The sequence below is a fragment of the Bradysia coprophila genome, chromosome II (assembly GCF_014529535.1).
Source record: "Bradysia coprophila strain Holo2 chromosome II, BU_Bcop_v1, whole genome shotgun sequence".
NCBI classification, from domain to species: Eukaryota; Metazoa; Arthropoda; class Insecta; order Diptera; family Sciaridae; genus Bradysia; species Bradysia coprophila.
In genome coordinates, this window is record NC_050735.1 from 11,186,253 (window position 1) to 11,205,383 (window position 19,131).

Consider the following 19,131-nt stretch of genomic DNA (forward strand, 5'->3'; position numbering starts at 1 on the left):
TTGGTAGTCGGTAGCTTTGGTAGTTGGTAGTTGCGAGGTGGATTAACATTCAAAATTGCAAAGCCACCATGAGCATATCGACACCAGGCAAATAATAATTATTTGTTATCTGATCACCGATAGCTCACAGTTAACATTGCAATTCGAAAATTTGGTAGTTGGTAGTTGGACTACCAAGGCTATAATTGACTACCAAACGTAATTTTTGGGGAAGAGATGTTTACTATTCGAGAACTACGCACCGACTGACGAAATTATTCTACATGCTCGGCTATTTATAAATCGGAAATTTGGTAGTCGGTAGCTTTGGTAGTTGGTAGTTGCGAGATGGATTGACATTCAAAATTGCAAAGCCACCATGAGCATATCGACACCAGGCAAATAATAATTATTTGTTATCTGATCACCGATAGCTCACAGTTAACATTGCAATTCGAAAATTTGGTAGTTGGTAGTTGGACTACCAAGGCTATAATTGACTACCAAACGTAATTTTTGGGGAAGAGATGTTTACTATTCGAGAACTACGCACCGACTGACGAAGTTATTCTAACTGCTCGCCTATTTATAAATCGAAAATTTGGTAGTCGGTAGTTTTGGTAGTTGTGAGCTGGATCGACATTCAAAATTGCAAAGCCACCATGAGCATATCAACACCAGGCAAATAATAATTATCTGTTATCTGATAACCGATAGCTCACAGTTAACATTGCAATTCGAAAATGTGGTAGTTCTGGTAGGTCAAATAGTTGGTAGTTGGTAGTTCCAAACAGAAATTAGAAAAAAGACCTCACCAGGCTTTAGCCGGTCTATTCTTGTTTTCGATTTCCCGGTATCTAAAGAATTTTTCTGAAAACTTCCCGGTATCCAGGATACCGCGGATAGCGTGAATTTCCACACGCGCGGGATGGCCTCATTGGTTACGTATGTGTGTACTACTTTTCCACTTAAAGATCCTTGTTCGATTCCCGTGTCAGACAATTACTCATTAAATTTTTATCGATTATGTCACTCGCTTGAGTAATTGCAGTGTGTTAACAACATTGCAACAAGGAGCACAGCCTACATTTAGGCGAGTTAACAATTCGGGTCGGTGTGTAAGCCCAGACTTCATATTGAATTGTCAGTTGTGGGTTTGAAATTCAAGCGCAGCAGCAACACACGCAACACATCAGATCATTGTCCACAATCCTAGGGGGAAGCTACACGAGCAAATACTGGGACAGGTGCTATTTGCTATTGGTGACTAATAGAAAGAAATAGTACGCCAATAGAAGGAAATAGTGCACCAATAGCAAATGGGTGGGATAAGATTTGCGTCTCGGATTTCGTAGCAACAAGTTCTCTCTGTATTACGTAATTCTCGTTTGTAAATGTCATTTGGTCAACTGGGTGTAAGTCTGCATCAGTGTTGTGCTTTCTTTTTACAGAGCCTGTTCGTTAGGTCTCTGAGCTTCTTTAACTATTTCGATTGCTATTTACGTACATTCATAGTACTCCGCTGTAGCCGTTAACACCGAACAAATTTCACTACAAATGCTAAAGTTGCATTACTCACTGTCCTGAAAGAACAGTCTAGGACACATACAAGGGGCACCCCAGTGCATGCGTTTGAAATTAAAAGAATCTCGAATCTATTGTCTTTTGAGACGTCAGACCATACCAACATTTGAGACTTCCATTTTCGCTCTAATATCAGAAACATGATTCAAAATTATGTTTTGTTTCGCGCGCTATTTTTTCATTCATAAGACAACTTCATTCTTCACCATTAAACAAATAATTTTTTTTGACATGTTGGCACTCCTGTTGACATTTAAAGTGAAAATATTTATTCATATTTTCAATTGGTGCGAAGCAGTGAACTTTCGAAGTTACAAAATATTTAAAGTTAAACTTTAGCACAGGTGAGTGAAGTTTATTTTATTTAATACAAGATCGTTGCAATCGTACAAAAACAGAAAATCTTTCGTTCATTCTTTTTTAAACGTTTCATTAAACAAAACTAATGAGAGTGCCAGTGCCCCATCACTTCAGGCACACATATAAATGATGACATAATAACATGTAAATTACCAAGTGAAAAGTGAAATCTCCTTTTGATTTGATTTGTTTCGTGTAAAAAATGCATCAACCTTGTCAGTCCGGTGTGCCATACAGTCTCTAGTTGAAAGTTGTCCTTTCGAAAGTGTGTCATTCCAAGTAAATTGATATTTCCAACCCTTACATATAAAAGGTCAAAGACTTTCAAAGCAATTATACTGTGGTAACTCGTCAACACTCGCCAACACTCGACAACATATCAATTCATCACAGTATGCCAATCAAATGATTCCAGACATAGTAGACATTGTATCCCCTATATATACGGTGTATTTGTTAGACTAAGATTCATTCAAATATATGGATTCAAACTGAAAGCATCTTGCCTTTTCGTTCCCCATATAATTGGTGACCCCGACTCTGAATACAAAGTCAATATCAAGCTATACGCTTCGATATATTAATTGCTAACAAGCAACTGTTTAAAATAAATTGTTAGCAATAACAAGAATAAATTCGATTGAGTTCTACCGTCCAAATAATTAAATTTATTTGTGAGAACAAAATCAATAAACGCAAAGTTTCCTTTGTCTCATCTAAAAAATATTTTGCAAAATAAAATTTTTTGCATAATCTACGATGAGTGATACAGAAGAAATTATAGTTGAACAACCCGCCAATGAAACAGACGGCGCAAGAAATGTTGTTCATGCCAATAATAACGACGGCACAATTCGATCTGTCCAGTTAAAATTACCACCTTTCTGGAAAGCAAAACCAGAAATATGGTTTATGCAGATCGAAGCTCAATTTGCGACAAATGCTATAAGAGCCGACACATCCAAATACAATCATCTGGTTGGAAAATTAGACACCGATATCCTTGACAAAGTCAGTGATATTGTAATGAACCCACCAGACAATGATAAGTATTTAACTCTTAAAAATCGGTTGATCAAAGAATTTTCAGTCTCTGACCGTAAAAAACTAAAAAATCTTTTCGACAATAATTCAATTAATGAAGCGTGCAAACCTTCAGAATTATTACGAAAAATGAAAGACAACACTTGTAACAAAGTCTCCGATGACTTATTACAAGAATTATGGTTTAACCGACTACCACAAAACATCCAAAGCATTTTGTCGTATAGTTCCGAACCATTGGAACAACTAAGTCTCATGGCCGACAAAATTTACGAAACCATGGATTTAGATAAAATACAGACTTTTACCAAACAACAACCAGTCAATGACTGCGATCTAGCACAACAGTTCTGCAAACTGGAAGACAAAATTGATTCTTTACAAAAAGAAATCAATAAGTCTAACTCCCGCATCAGATCTGATTCGCGAAATCGTAATAAGTCTAAATCTCCTAACCGAGATAAACAATCTCCTAGCGGATTTTGTAAAAGTCATTTAGACTACGGTAAACGGTCATGGCGTTGTACACCACCTTGTTCTTATCCAGACAAGAGCAATATAAAAAAACGCAACCCAAAAAACTAAACAGCCAGTCAAACCAAGCGCAATTTGACGAAGGCAAAGACATAAGTCGCTTATACATTCAAGAAAAGAATACTGGAAATACTTTCTTAATTGACACTGGTGCCGACATATCAGTCATTCCACCAAGTTATAAAGAAAGAAGCCATGCTCCATGTCAATTCCAACTTCATGCAGCTAATGGTACTCCTATTAAGACTTATGGGAGCAAATCGGTCACTATTAATTTAGGCCTAAAAAGAAATATAAGATGGATTTTTATAATTGCAGACGTGCAACAACCCATCATTGGAGCTGACCTACTCCAAAAATTCGACTTACTCGTCGATATTAAAAACAACAGACTAATTGACAGTAAAACTTCAATTTCTTCTATCGGAACAACCGTCGGTACACGAAAAAATAAAAATTCGATTAAAACCATATCGAACATTTCAGTTTACTATCAATTAGTCAACGAATTTCCAGATATTCTTGACTTGACAAAATTTAAATCAAAAGTGAAAAAGCACAATGTTAAACATCACATCGTTACCAAATGTGCCCCACTTTTTGCAAAAGCTCGAAGATTACATCCCTCTAAGCTTCCAATAGCTAAAAAAGAAATCGACGATATGCTTAAACTCGGTATATGTCGCCCCTCAGACAGCCCCTGGGCAACACCATTACTGATAAAAGAAAAACCATCAGGTGGTTTTAGACCATGTGGCGATTACCGACGTTTAAATGCTGCAACGCAACCAGATCGATATCCAGTTCCAAACATCCAAGAATTTAACTATTTCTTGCATGGAAAAAAGATCTTCAGCGTTGTCGATTTAGTCAGAGCTTATAACCAAATACCCGTTCACGAAGACGACATACAAAAGACGGCAATCATAACACCGTTTGGTTTATTTGAATTTCCATTCATGACTTTCGGTCTATGCAATGCCGGTCAGACGTTCCAACGTTTTATGAACGAAGTCCTCAAAGAATTAGACTTCTGTTTCGTCTACCTTGACGATATTCTAATTGCTTCCGAAAATGAAGAAGAACACAAAAAACATCTCAAAATACTTTTTGCTCGCCTCAACGACTACGGCGTAGTTATTAACTTGCAAAAATGTGTTTTCGGACAAAAAGAAGTCAAATTCCTCGGATTTCTAATAAATGAACACGGAACAAAACCTCTCGACAACCGAGTTAAATCAATATTAGACTTTCCCTTACCGGATACAGTCACCAAGCTCAAACGATTTCTCGGTATGATCAATTTTTTCCGTCGCTTCATGCCACACGCCGCAGAAACACAACTACCATTGTTTTCTTGCATGAAAGGCAACATAAAGAACGATAAAACACCTATCACCTGGACTGTGACCATGATAGAAGCTTTCAACAAATGTAAATCAGATTTAGCAAACGCAACTTTGCTAGCGCACCCTAAAACTGACGCACCTATCGGTTTACATGTCGATGCTTCCGATTATGCACTTGGAGGTGTAGTTGTTCAGTTTGTCAATAATAAATGGCAACCTTTATCATTTTATTCACAAAAATTAAATACTGCACAGCTTAAGTATTCAACTTATGATAAAGAACTCTTAGCCATCTATGAAGGAATTAAACATTTCCGACAAATTTTAGAAGGAATGGAATTTACGATCTTCACAGATCATAAACCATTAGTTCATGCCTTCACTCAAAAAGCTGACAAAGCAACCCCTCGTCAAATACGACAACTAAACTACATATCTCAGTTTTCAACTGATATTCGACATCTACCTGGAAAGAAAAATGTTGTTGCTGATGCAATGTCTCGAATAGAAACATTGAACATAGTACATTCAATATCACTTGATAGCTCAATTGATTATAAATTACTAGCCGAAGCCCAAACCAGAGATATGACGGTAATCGACAAAGTAAAAAAAGACACGAGTCTTAAAGTTATTAAAACGGACTATCATGGTACAGACATATTTTGTGATATATCAACTGGAAACTTGAGACCGATTGTTCCTCCTGATTTTCGCAAAATTGTTTTTGACAAAGTCCATAACTTTGCTCATCCAGGAATCAAAGCTTCTACAACTACGATAAAAAAAGATTTCGTTTGGCCAACTATGATCAAAGACATTCGAAATTATTGTAAAAGCTGTATTCCTTGTCAGAAGACCAAAGTCTCACGACACAACTCGTCGCCAATCACACCGATTGATATGCCGAATCAAAGATTCGATCATGTCCATTTAGACATTGTGGGTGCACTCCCTAATTCAGAAGGATTCAAATATGTCCTAACATGCATCGATCGTTTTACAAGATGGCCCGAAGCAATCCCTATGGAAAACCAAACCGCTGAAACATGCGCTAAACAGTTTTTCTTCCATTGGATTCCTCGCTTCGGCGTGCCAGAAGTTATAACAACCGATCAAGGTAAACAATTCGAATCAGATTTGTTCGCCGAATTAAATAAACTTCTTGGAACAAAGAGATTGAGAACAACAGCCCACCATCCTCAAGCCAACGGAATTCTTGAAAGATGGCATCGGATTGTTAAAGGAGCAATCAAGTGTCATTCAACACCTGATTGGATGAAAACACTCCCTATTGTGATGTTAGGATTACGTTCAATAATTCTACCTCACATCAACGCTTCTGTTTCAGAAATGGTATATGGTACAAATATCCGTTTACCATACCATTTTTTCCATCATACAGAAGAAGATCTTTCAAAAGATCCAAGTTCTTTCGTTGAAAAGTTAAAACGACATATGAATGATTTACAGCCTGTCCCAAGCGCTAATCATCATAAACAAAAAGTTTTTCTTTTCAAGAACTTAGATACTTGTACTCGCGTATTCGTCCGTACCGATGGTTATAGAAAACCCCTACAACCTAATTATGAAGGACCATACGAAGTAATCAAAAGAGATACTAAATTTTTCACTCTTAAAATTAAGGGAAAAGAAAAAGTTATCTCTATCGATCGACTAAAGCCATGTTACGAAATTCCGTTGCTCAACGAAATTTTTAAACAAACTAAACATGTAACTTTTGCAAACGATCTAGTACACTATTCTCTAAATGCCTATAAAAGCGGCAACAATATTTGAGAAAAGTACATTCACTTCTAGTCGTTCGAAAGAACAACAACTACAAGTAAATAAAATAAAATATTTAAATAAAAAATGATGGAAACACTTAAAGACGCAAACACCGGTCTAAAGTGTATCATTGATACCGGAAGTCCATTTTCATTATTCCCACAATTTGAAATCAATGGACGATGTACATCCCTATCTATATACAACGGAAATCAAATCCTTCCAATGTATGAAAAAATAGAAAAGAATATAAAGATCAAAAATATCAATTATTCGTGGCGTTTTTACACCGCCAATATTGATGAAATAATTTTGGGTGCTGATTTTATCGCAGCATACCAAAATCAAAATACATAAATCAATTGAAAAATTGACTTATATCCAAAAATCAATTATAAAATCCAGAATCACCAGCATCATACGATACAATGATCATCAAAATCAAACAAACATTTGGAAAAACATAAATCAAAATCGCCAATAAGTTCCTTTCATAATTTGGTTGGTCAAATGGAATCAAAAGAATTCACGCCTCAAATGGATACCGAAACCTGATCCTAGGGGGGAAGTGTGTGGTAACTCGTCAACACTCGCCAACACTCGACAACATATCAATTCATCACAGTATGCCAATCAAATGATTCCAGACATAGTAGACATTGTATCCCCTATATATACGGTGTATTTGTTAGACTAAGATTCATTCAAATATATGGATTCAAACTGAAAGCATCTTGCCTTTTCGTTCCCCATAATACCATTCCATCCACATTCACATACCCTACTGGTAGCACCACAAATCGTTGGGGCTCTGGATAATTAAACATTTATTTGCAATTAATTCACATAGAATGTCAATGAATGATCTTGCAATTATGTAACTTTCAATGTGATGTTGATGAGCTATGCCAACATATGGATAACTATCGTGAGAATGTTGTTGTTGTTGTTCTTGTTCTTTTCACCTCTAATGACCTATTTCATCCATACGAAAATATCATTTCCATTTATGCAATCGAAGGAAATACAAAATTAAAAAAACTCGTTGTCCTCGTCATGGGACATACCCAAAAACACGTCAAGACGACAAAGTTTGCTGATTAAAAAGACAAACCTGTTGAGTCTGTTCGTTGTACAAATAAATTTAATTCTGTTTTGTATCCACGTATACGTGGTTTCGACGAATGAATAGAATTTAACTCCAAATTTTAGTGGTGTTTGTTTGAGTTAGGCTTTTTATGAACTTGAATTATAAAATGTATCTCAGGTGCGGTGTGCAATTTAGAGCGGCTCATTTAGATAGCACACTAGCACATGAATGTTGTCATAGACAAATAATGCTACGCCGACCTTTGATGTTGTCGCTGTATTTTTTTCAACTCCAAAGATCCCTTCAAGAGCAAGTACCAACAATTTATGATTTTTTTAAAGACTGGGACTGAGTTGACAGATTTTCGTTTTCTAGCGAAAGCAATGTATGGATAGATCTTCTACAGTTTCTTGCTGCTCACTTCAGAGAAAATCTTGCCCTTCTCTAAATATTACAAGCAAAACCGGTAATAGAAATATTAGAATACAAGGACAGGTCCGCAGGTCTAAACTACACTTTCGTTGATTTTATTTGTTTACTGAATTTTACCGTTGTAATTTGAAGATTTGCCAGTTAAAACGATTCAGCCTTGAATATCCGCGAACATCACATGATCAGATAAATTTATCGTTTACGAATACTTCGCTGAATAGATCACGCGTCTGGTCGTCATTGATGGCTATTTTCAAATTTGCATAACTTTTCAATAGACTCCTACAATAACAGCTTTAGGACATGTGATGTGATTTATTATGGTGTTACGTCTTAACACCAAGCCAGGGTCTACAGTCGGGGAAATGATTTTTCTAAATTTTAAAATGTTTTCAAATTTCTTAAAATTTACTGAAACTTTTCATGATGGAAAATATTTAGAAAATGTTTAAGAATTTTTAGGAAATCTTAGCAAATTTTGGAAGAAAATAATTTTTCTAAAATAGGCTCTGCATCAAGAACCAAAATGGAGGACACTAGTTTTAAGGTTTTATTCTGTGACGATAGCTTTGTTATACCCTCAAAGCTCTAAACCATTGATTGTCTCCTATTCCTCTTAGCTGTACTAACTAAAACTTGCTCATAAAATTCAATAAAGGGATAAGAACAATACAAACCATGTAAGGAAATTAAACTAATGGCACTTACCACTGCGTTGTGATTGTGTACGTATTCCGTATGCGTTAGGCGTAATCTAACACGTGTCAAACGTGCCTAACGTACAAAACGTGTTAGTACATACATAGTGCTGCTCCTAGCATGAACATAAGAAATATTCGGAGTTGTTGAAAAAAATGAAAAATGTTTATTTAAAAGCAAAAAAAGGCGCAAACAGTAAAAACGATCTTTTCAGAAACAAATATTTACAATAAATAAAAAAATGAGTGCTAGAAGTAGTGTTGTGGTACATACGTGCCACAAGCACGAATAATTTTTCTTATGTCGATTAACACATTTTCCTGAGTATTCGACAAAACAGGAAACCATTGTCGATTAGTCAATGGACTTTTTAAAATTACTAAAATTTCAGTTGGGAAGTTCTGACTCAATAATGAGGTAACTTATTGAATCATTGCTGTCTTTTTTTGTGTACCCAATGATCCTAATGAATGTAATTTAGCCCAAGATTTAAAATATTCTCCGATATTGACCGGACATACTAATTTCGTCAACTAATAAATAATTCAGTTTTAGCTCCGAGCCTTTAGCTTTTATTAAGAAAAGAAATAAATAGCTGGGCTAATGTTGAAAATAATCATTCATCGTACTTTTTTCTACTTTCATATAACCGACTCGGTCGGACTGGATTTACCTCAATTCCGTGCTTAAACAACGGTAATTTGTAATTTAACTTTCGATTTATTTTATCACCGCAAAGAGATTGAAAATTAGACGAAATGAAATCTTGACAGGTATACATCAAAGGAGACTTCTTTGATATACATACTTCTCGATTCACTGCATTAATAAACATTTTGATGTGCGGTGCACTTTTCCGTTCATTATGTACTGATTTATTAGCAAATATTGACTTTAAATGATAGACTGTCCTTCTTGGTCATGAGTTCTCTTTTATAGGACCATTTGATATCGACTAAGTTGAATTTTGCATTCCGAAGTACATTCTACAATATTCTCTTTACGAGCAGTTCTTCGGAATTTCACTAACTAGTGGCATTGCCATTTATGCTACGGTATTGTGTGGTAATGCATAATTAAGTCTAACAACTTTTCGTTTTACCTGGTTTCGTTACACATGTAATTCAATACAAATTAGTAATCCATCCCCCCACTATGCCCACTATATATGCAACCAAGACAGAAAAAAAAACTTTGATTCAAAATATCAATCACCGTTTCTCGATATATACAAGTCACCAATCATTTTCGGTTGTATAGCGTGTAGTCGTTGACGATATTTTAATCAAGTCTCAAGTGTATGGTGGTGTCGTGTGTTGAATTAAGTTTCAGTGTAATCTGGTCGCCAAATCAAAGAGACGAAAGGAAAAATTGCCGAAAAATTATTCTAATCGAAAATCTAACAAAATCAATCTTGTCGCGTTTACGCGGACGTGATTATAGTGGAATATCTGGTTTTTTGTAAATTTTCTTAAGTGGTAAGCGATTTTTAATGCATAATAATTATTGATTTTATCAAAAATCAGATAACAACCGAAAATTCTCGAAATGAAATCATGTTGTCGCTCTCTTGTTTGTATTTCACATTTCAGTCATTTATTGACATTAAGCTGTTAGTGCCCGCTTTATCAACATAGACAAGAAACCTTATCTTGCGGCAGCAACTGCGAAATTGTAAAATACCACAGTTTTAAAAATGTAAATGTTCGCGATTAGATTCTGTAATGTTTACGTTTTAACGCAATGACTGGCAGAAAACAAAAATTTATAGAAAGTCACGATGATAAATACATCGAATGGGAGACCATTTTTTGTGTGTGTTGTTTTCGAATATGTTTGATTAAGGTGAAGCGAAATGCCCAATATGTTAGACAATCGCTGTTTCTTAGAACCTGCCTGTGGTGACAGTTTAGATTTGTTGTTCGGTTTGACATTGATGATCAGGTTATAAACTACGTTTGGAAAGTTGAACAGTGACGGAGATCATCTTCGGTTCATGTATCTATGTGGTCAGCACACTTATCTCAGCTTGAGTCAGTTCGTTTTGCGATTTTAGTTACCTATTGCTATGCCCGTAGAGAATTAAAATCTTGTTTTCATCAAGTTTTTCTTACTAAATTCAGTGTTTTCATAGTGTTCTTAGACGCACTCGTAATGGTTAACACGTCTGCTTACCACTACCGACAGATGAAAACCCGATTATCAGATTTGTAAGCCAAACAAAGTTGATGAGTCGGTCTATATCAACTTACCGGTAAAAGGTTGGGAGAACCGGTGTCCTACTCCTTGTACATTGTTTGGCTACTTGTAAATAGATGGCACTATGACACTATTCAGCCGATCACAGGTACAGTAAAATATTTCGGTAACGAAAGGATCTCAAAATAGGATCATTAGCAGCGACACTTGTTAAGTAATAATCTAGTCTCTTGCTGTCTTTCATTTTCTATGATTATTGTTTTGAAGGAACCGATGTTTCCGGTTAATGGTTGAAGTCGTGCTGACTTATTCTCGAAATATTTTGAAAATCGATTTTTTTTACTGTAACAGAACGACGTTCAAACGACACGACAATTTTGTCTTTCATTCCAGCCTAATGTTTAATGAACAGTTCGTTATTAATACTTAACCGGTTTGATAATGAATGTAGTAATAATTATTGTCAATGATTGCAGACTCATGAATTCTCAATTCACTCATATTAGTTAACACGAACTTTTTTATTTATTCATTTCTGTTATTAAACGGAAGTTAAATATTAGGAAATAGGTCGTGATGTTTGATTAATACGATTTCAAATCGTGGTCATACTTATTGCAAGTCCGTGGGCTACCCCATCAGTGATATTCATAAAAAAAAATTAATCTTTGATTATGCAATTCACAATTGTTTATCAAAACTCTGATGATAAAACGTTCAGTGATTAACCGTTACGAAAATTTGGTGAATCATTACCTGATGAAATGATCAAACGAAAAAATTTTTGCTAAGTAATCAACATCACTTTTTATATGACTGTAGATTCGTGGCAACAAAAAATTCCAATTGGTCAGACTAGACAAAGGGGAATAACTCAAATCATTCAAACAATTAAGATTTTCAAATGTTGCATTTTAGGATTAATTTTGAACGCCTCAGATACTACAGTGAATAGCATCAGGCATGAGCGCCGAGGTGATTTTTCGAAAACGGCTGGAGCCACAGCTTGGGATGTATGAGGAGAGTTATGCACTAACCGTCACAAAAAGACATTTTCCAAATAAATTTTTTTCGGACTAGAGCTAACATCTTTTTAAGTTTTCTCTGATCGGCTCAGTACAGAATATAAAGTTATGGCTCGAATAAAGCCCGGCTGATACACTTTTTCGAAAACACACTTGTTTCACATCGCTGTTATCAACAAAAAAAGCACGTGAGAATTGTTGTGGAGTGGAAGAAATGTAAAGAGTCCGTATTCTTTGACAAGGAAGCGTTAGTGAGATCTTTGGAGCTGAATGTACAATATTAACTGGTTGAACAATCCTTTTCAACCAATCATGTATGTGCTTTAATCTATCGATTCCGAGTGCTATCACCTACGCTACAGTAATAGGTGATGCAATACCCGTGGAACTTATTTTGGGGTCACTCTATCTCTAATATTTTCGGATAGAATACTCTTCCGTGTCGTGTGAGGTTTCTTTTAGCTCATGTACATAAACAACATTGGTAGATCGTGTCCCAAATCCTTGTGTCTACAATGGTTTAGTGTTCACAGTTCTCTAGCTATTTAACCCACACGTTTTGAGAATTATCGCACGGGACGCACAAAAAACAAAGTTGTACGGAATATTTTACTTTCGAAATGGGCATGAAGCGTATTACCGCTGTCCCGTCTTTACCTGAGCGTTGTCAATAAAAAATATAAATGCTGAACGATGTCTTATCACTCGTTTCCAAGTTAAATAAATATTAAGCGCTGATAACCGTGATAATGTTTCAGTTATAAATTCGATTCAAACAGACGCAGACGTATTTTTCGTCCTTGAGAAATTTTGTGAAAAAAAAGTTTAAATTTGCTGAAGCAGCTCCAGTTAAATCTACATAGTACACGTACGTTAATTTGGGCATATGTTTTGCGTTGAAATTCAAATTATTTTTTTTTGTCTGAAGTTTATTCAGATGTCTTTTTTTTGTCGTACAGAGCGTTATTTGCTCATGTTTGTCAATCAGCTGCATTATAATGAGCAACAATTTGAATTTGTCTTTTAAATGCGTCAAATAATAAATAATTAAACGAATATCGCACCAACTGTTTGCATAATGTTAAGTAAATAAACAGAAGAAGAAATAATTCGCAAATTTTTGAACATAAATGATCCGATAAATAATAGAAAAATCAGCGACAAACTTTGAGTCAAGGCGAATCAGGACAATATTCAACAGCTGTCGCTAATATAGATTGAGTTAAATTTAATTCTGGATGACATTAGAAGCAATGCTTTTTACTGTGATTCTGAGAATATTTCTCTCAATAATCTCTATCTCACACGTTTGTTTAGTTAATGCGACTGATTTGCAAAACAGAATTATTGTTGATCGCCGTCCTAAACAAATAATAATCAAAAATATTTGGATTGCTTTCAATATCTGATGCTATTGGTTCGCTGTTTATTCGTGATAAGGTTAATGTAGTCGCTGCGTAGTCACTTAGGAATGATTAAATTTGTGTAACACTTGAAAGGTATCAAACGTGAGCTGACAATGAGATAAACATTTTCAAAGGCGGATCGTCACCTTTTGAGCTTGTATTGATAGCGATGATTTAACTTAGAGAATTCGACAAGGAAAACCATGTGTCGTGGCGGCTAAAGTAATTTGTTAAACAAGCGGACATTTGAGCTCCGAGTCGCACACAAGTGCTTGAAGTTTTCTCATGTAACAAACTGACATAAGTGGTCTCAGTTCCTCACTGCTTAAATTATGGATAGAATGTTACCGACGATTTTTCTACAATTTTGTCACTAAAGCAAATCGTGGTCTACGAGTCGATTTCAACAATTTTAGCTGTCAATCGTCATCCTAGCTTAGCTTATCAGTTAAGTAATAAGTTGATTACTATAAGTCTTGTATCACGATATCTTGTATCACGGTTCACAGTGCTGAAGAATGTACGTACATGGCAAAAGTTATGAAAATTGCCCTATTTGCTTTGCAAATTTTGCAATTAACAAGCTAATGCAGAATTTACGAGACTATAACTACGTCACTACCAATACAAATATCCAATTCTTCTAGGATATTCGTCCATTTGTCCGTGTAAGAAATTTTTAAATTGTAAAACCAATTAAATGAATACAACTTCACCCAACGTCAGTCAGAGTAAATAGTTTAGTTAGCTCAGCCATTATGATAGATTTAATTTACCACACGCCAACGAGACATTATCTGCAACACAGTTCATTGAATTGTTTTCCGTTTTTCTTTAATAAATTGTTTGCCTACAATTTTGCTGACATGACGCTTCATTTTCACGTTCAATGGCACGAAAAAGTCATCATTTTGTTTTCCCAGTAAACATTGGCTTTGCTAAATAATTATATCCAACAATCGTAGAGTAGTGCTGTTGGTGCTGTTGCAACACTCTTATAAAACAATTTTTCAATTTCGTCATTAGAATCAGGTGTTTACTTTTTCTGTAAGTGATACTCATTTCTTAACAGAAAGTTTTATATTTACTCTACACTCGCATTATTCAAATCTATCCCTTCCTTAATTGACACCAATTCCAAAACGAAAAGACATGCAATGAAAAAAATAAATAAATAATGAAATTACTGAAATACACAAGCAGCCACTACAAATACAATGTTGGTGTAAGTCGATTGAATGGCTATCGGTATTTAGTTTTCATATTTAGTGTCCGAGCCAACTAATGCGACGAATTGGTGGAAAGGTTTATCGAATGATAATGATGAAAATTGTTCTTGATTAATCGTAAGTTAACTTTAATTGGAGTAATCAATGACAGACAATCGATCGATCGATTAACAATTTATTTTATCCATAATTTTGAGACTTCACAATACAAAAACACCTGCGCAGGTTACTAATCGTTTTGAGTCTATTCCACTTTTTTGAACAAATAAAATAATTGCTAACTACAAGAAGGACCTGAAGTCTAATCTACTAATAGATTAAAGAATTTGTTTATGTGTTGTCCTTTGACAATTGGATCGCCACCGATTTCTGGTGTGTTTTGATCTTTGTTTTCAAGATATTTCAATTTTGAGGTTACGCTGATCGCTCGGTGAAAAAAGACTTCACCTAGCGCAAATCAAAGACCTTGGTCATATGTGGGCAACATAGAAAAACTTAATTTCAAAACCAACCGAAACCCCGTGCTGCCATCTACATTAAAAACACATAACGAGCGAGCTGTTCTTAATCTATTGTAGAAGCATGAAAGTCTATTTTGTTTCCATACACTTAACATTCGTACTTTGCGTCGCTGTGCGAATTTAGATTAAATCTTTCCTTGTGGACCGTTTCCTGGCCGTTCGGACCATACCTAAATGCATGATCTACACAATATTGAGATACGGTTCGTCTTTTATGACTTTTTCAACTATTCGTTTTTATATTTTATTGGCTCTCAAGCAATCAAGAGGTTAGCTGAACCACCAATATTCGACAGTATAATTTTGTATCGACAGTGAAGGCTACGTACCACTTTCAGTTTTTCTCTTCATCTTTATATCATCTCCCTTGTCCCACTATGTTATGTCAACCAAATTTGTGTCTGCGTTTGTTACAGGTGTTTCACCAGCTGGTTCACTCATACAAACACACTGCTTATGCGTCTTTATACTTGTTTTATAGTCACACGCATATGCGTTGTAGTTGTAAAACCGTATATAGGCACTCATAAATAGTGTGATTGTATGAGTGGGCCAGCTGGTGAATTCGGCTTACATTAACTGTAAAATAATAAATTCTGGCAAATAATTCTTCAAAAATTTTTGTCTCTGTTGAACGTCTTGCGCAATTGCAATTCAGAATTTCAAATCGATGAATACAAATGGTGTATGTAAATTTGCTGTTTGCCTAATTATTTGCCATTTAAAGTTTTGTTTCACAAAAAATTGAATAAGGAAATATTCAAATTCATCTTCACTTCACTACCGGGCAACAAAAAGTACACGAACTACTCCATTGTTACCATTCAGATCGGCATGTATGGTGGGGCAAGATACGCGTGGATCAATTAAATCGAAAATAATTACATGAAAACTTATTTTTTTTACAAAAAAAACAATACTGAACAGAGTGAAAAAAAACCAGAGATATTTTGTAATACAAAAACTTTCACAATTCCAAGTGGTTACTTAACACCCGGGTACATTTTATTGCATGCAAAAAAAAAACAATATAAAGACGACAGCAATACATACAGCAACGGAACTTGTGTGACAATAAGAAATTATAAAAAAAGAAATTAAATATTAAATTGAATGGAAATGAAGTATTAATAATTAATTGATCGATCGGTTGATCAAATAGTCTATTTGAAGTGTCGTAAATGACCGTGAGCAATTTGCTAACACGAAATACTCCTTGACTTCCATTTTTATTTAGTTTTTTTTTCTGTGTTTTTTTGCTAGTAAACCAAGAAGTTGAGAATTTCGAATATTAGATATTAAACTGGTGGCACAAGTAATAGTCTCGAAAAAATGTTTCAGGTATACACACCGAATCGTTCGTTCATTGTTCGCATTTTTGTTTGAAAAGATTTTTCTTTCTATTTCTTCACAGTTTTCCACTTACCTTCAAAAATTAAAATAAATTTTCTCTTTTCCATTGCAGCTATTAACTCCTAGTGCCCAACGTGCGGTAAGCAGCATTAAGAAGATGCCTTGCCCATTTTTAACTCGTCTCAACGTCAATTATGTTCGCAATTATGCAACATCTTTGCTGAAAACCTACGGTCATCAATGTCCCGTTGTACAACGGACAATGTCGACACTTCAAGGATCCATTGATTCGGATCCCACCGTTCGTGCGATGCATCAGCAACATCAACCGCAGCAACAGGATGTGGCCGTGGACCAACCGAACGGTATGGCCGAAAAAAAGTGCCCATTTTTATCGTCATCATCGACAACCGTTAAGGAAGTGAGCGAAGAGATTCAAGACATTCCATCGAATCGATCGTTTCCGTACGAGGATTTCTTTCATGATCAAATCATGCGAAAGAAGAAGGACTACTCGTATCGTGTGTTCAAGAAAGTGAGCCGATTGGCTGGTGCTGGTCAGTTTCCAACGGCTTTGGAGTATTCGTGGGGTGAGAAGCCGATAACGGTTTGGTGTTCGAATGATTATTTGGGTATGTCGTGTCATCCGAAGGTGAAAGACGCTGTTAAAACGGCACTGGAGGAAAATGGTGCTGGTGCAGGCGGTACGAGAAATATTTCCGGGAATACGCTGTACCACGAGAAATTGGAAAAAACGTTGGGCAAACTGCATCAGAAGGAAGCTGCTTTACTGTTTACTTCATGTTATGTCGCTAATGATACGACACTGTTTACGTTACTCAAGTCATTACCCGGATGCCATATCTTTTCCGATGCTGGCAATCATGCGTCCATGATACAGGGCATACGAAATAGTCAAGCGCCGAAACACATTTTCCGGCACAATGATCCGGAGCATTTAAGGGAATTGCTGTCCAAAGTCGACAAATCAGTCCCGAAAATTGTGGCATTTGAAACGGTGCACTCAATGTCTGGTGCAGTTTGTCCATTGGAAGAGCTATGCGACATTGCTCATGAGTATGGTGCTTTAACGTTTGTCGATGAAGTGCATGCGGTCGGATTGTACGGTGAACATGGTGCTGGTATCGGCGAAAGAGACGGTCAACTCCATAAGATGGACATCATATCTGGAACGCTGGGAAAGGCTTTCGGCAACATTGGCGGATATATAGCATCTTCATCGAAGTTGGTGGATGTTATCCGTTCCTACGGTGCCGGTTTCATTTTTACCACTTCATTACCACCGACGGTTTTGGCTGGTGCACATAAAGCCGTTGAAATATTAGCCTCGGACGAAGGACGTTCATTACGTGCCCGTCACCAGGAGAACGTTCGCTATTTGCGCACGAATCTGCAGCGGGAAGGTTTTCCTGTCGAACACACACCAAGCCATATCATTCCTATTAGAATCGGTGATCCGCTCAAAGGGAACCAAATCTCGGATTTGCTAATTCAAGAGCACGGCCACTACATCCAAGCCATCAACTATCCGACTGTAGCACGCGGCGAGGAAAAATTACGCTTAGCACCGACTCCATGGCATACGAAACCGATGATGGACATTTTGATACGGGATATGAAAACGGTCTGGCAACAATTGGATATGCCTTTGTCCGGAAGCAAATGCAAAGAGGTAAGAATACAAGGGTAGGAGGGGAGGCATAGATGATTGAAATGAAAACAAAAATTCGTTTTTCTTGCAGGAATGCACTTTTTGCCGTAAGCCAATTTTGTTCGATCACTTTGAAGCTCGAGTTCGAGGCTGTGCAGCGGACATACAATGTGCAATCCCCAATTGTCCACAAATGGTAGCGGCATTTTAGGAAAATCCGAAAACTTTTACTTCAACTTAAATCTCGTTGTTTCGACAGGAATTCCAATTTTTAAAAATAGAAAATTTTGTTAATTTCTTAGCTTCCCGATCTTTTCCTTTTTTTGTTTAATCAAACTTCACAGATTTTATTTTCTTATTATGTGGTGGTGATTGTGATATATTATTTCGTTTGGTGAAATTCTGTGGACTATTTTTGGTTTTACTTTTTTTTGGCAACTCTTTCAAGGAACAGAAATTTTTTACTTTATTTTCGGTGTCTAGTGGAAACACAAACTTAATAAACAAAATTGATGTCTAAAAGTCGCTCGGTTGACGCTAAAATTGTAATCGGTTATTGATTGTTAACGCATTGGATCGAATGATTCAATGTCGCTAAATAAAATTTTTTATTATTTCATTCAAAATGTTGTTTCATTGGTTGTGGTGTATTGCTGGACATGAATTTCCAATTTCCATTCGCCGAAAGCCGAAGAATAAAAAGAGATGAATTCCAACTCGCCGTAAACAAGATTAAAATAGAGACTATTGAAGTAGTTGTAACGGAGTCTGGCAACACTGCGACTGCAGTCAAGGCTTGATTTTAGGCTAAATTGGTTTTTTGTTTCAACTACTTTTTGCAATTACTTCAGCTTTTTGTCCAAA

General features: G+C 36.0%; 1 protein-coding gene across 4 annotated transcripts; it reads left to right on the forward strand.

Moving 5' to 3' along the window:
• Positions 1-1,793: 1,793 nt before the first annotated feature.
• LOC119072924 (5-aminolevulinate synthase, erythroid-specific, mitochondrial) lies at positions 1,794-18,893 on the forward strand. Of its 4 annotated transcripts, none has more exons than XM_037178255.1 (3): positions 1,794-1,907; positions 16,708-18,288; positions 18,359-18,893. In XM_037178255.1, the coding sequence occupies exons 2-3, from the start codon at positions 16,753-16,755 to the stop codon at positions 18,476-18,478; spliced, it is 1,656 nt and encodes a 551-aa protein (XP_037034150.1). In that variant the 5' UTR covers positions 1,794-1,907; positions 16,708-16,752; the 3' UTR covers positions 18,479-18,893. The 4 variants fall into 4 exon arrangements, with proteins under 4 accessions (XP_037034150.1, XP_037034158.1, XP_037034165.1 ...); XM_037178263.1 differs by lacking the exon at positions 1,794-1,907 and adding an exon at positions 10,093-10,340; XM_037178270.1 differs by lacking the exon at positions 1,794-1,907 and adding an exon at positions 12,807-12,954.
• The last annotated feature ends 238 nt before the right edge of the window (positions 18,894-19,131 follow it).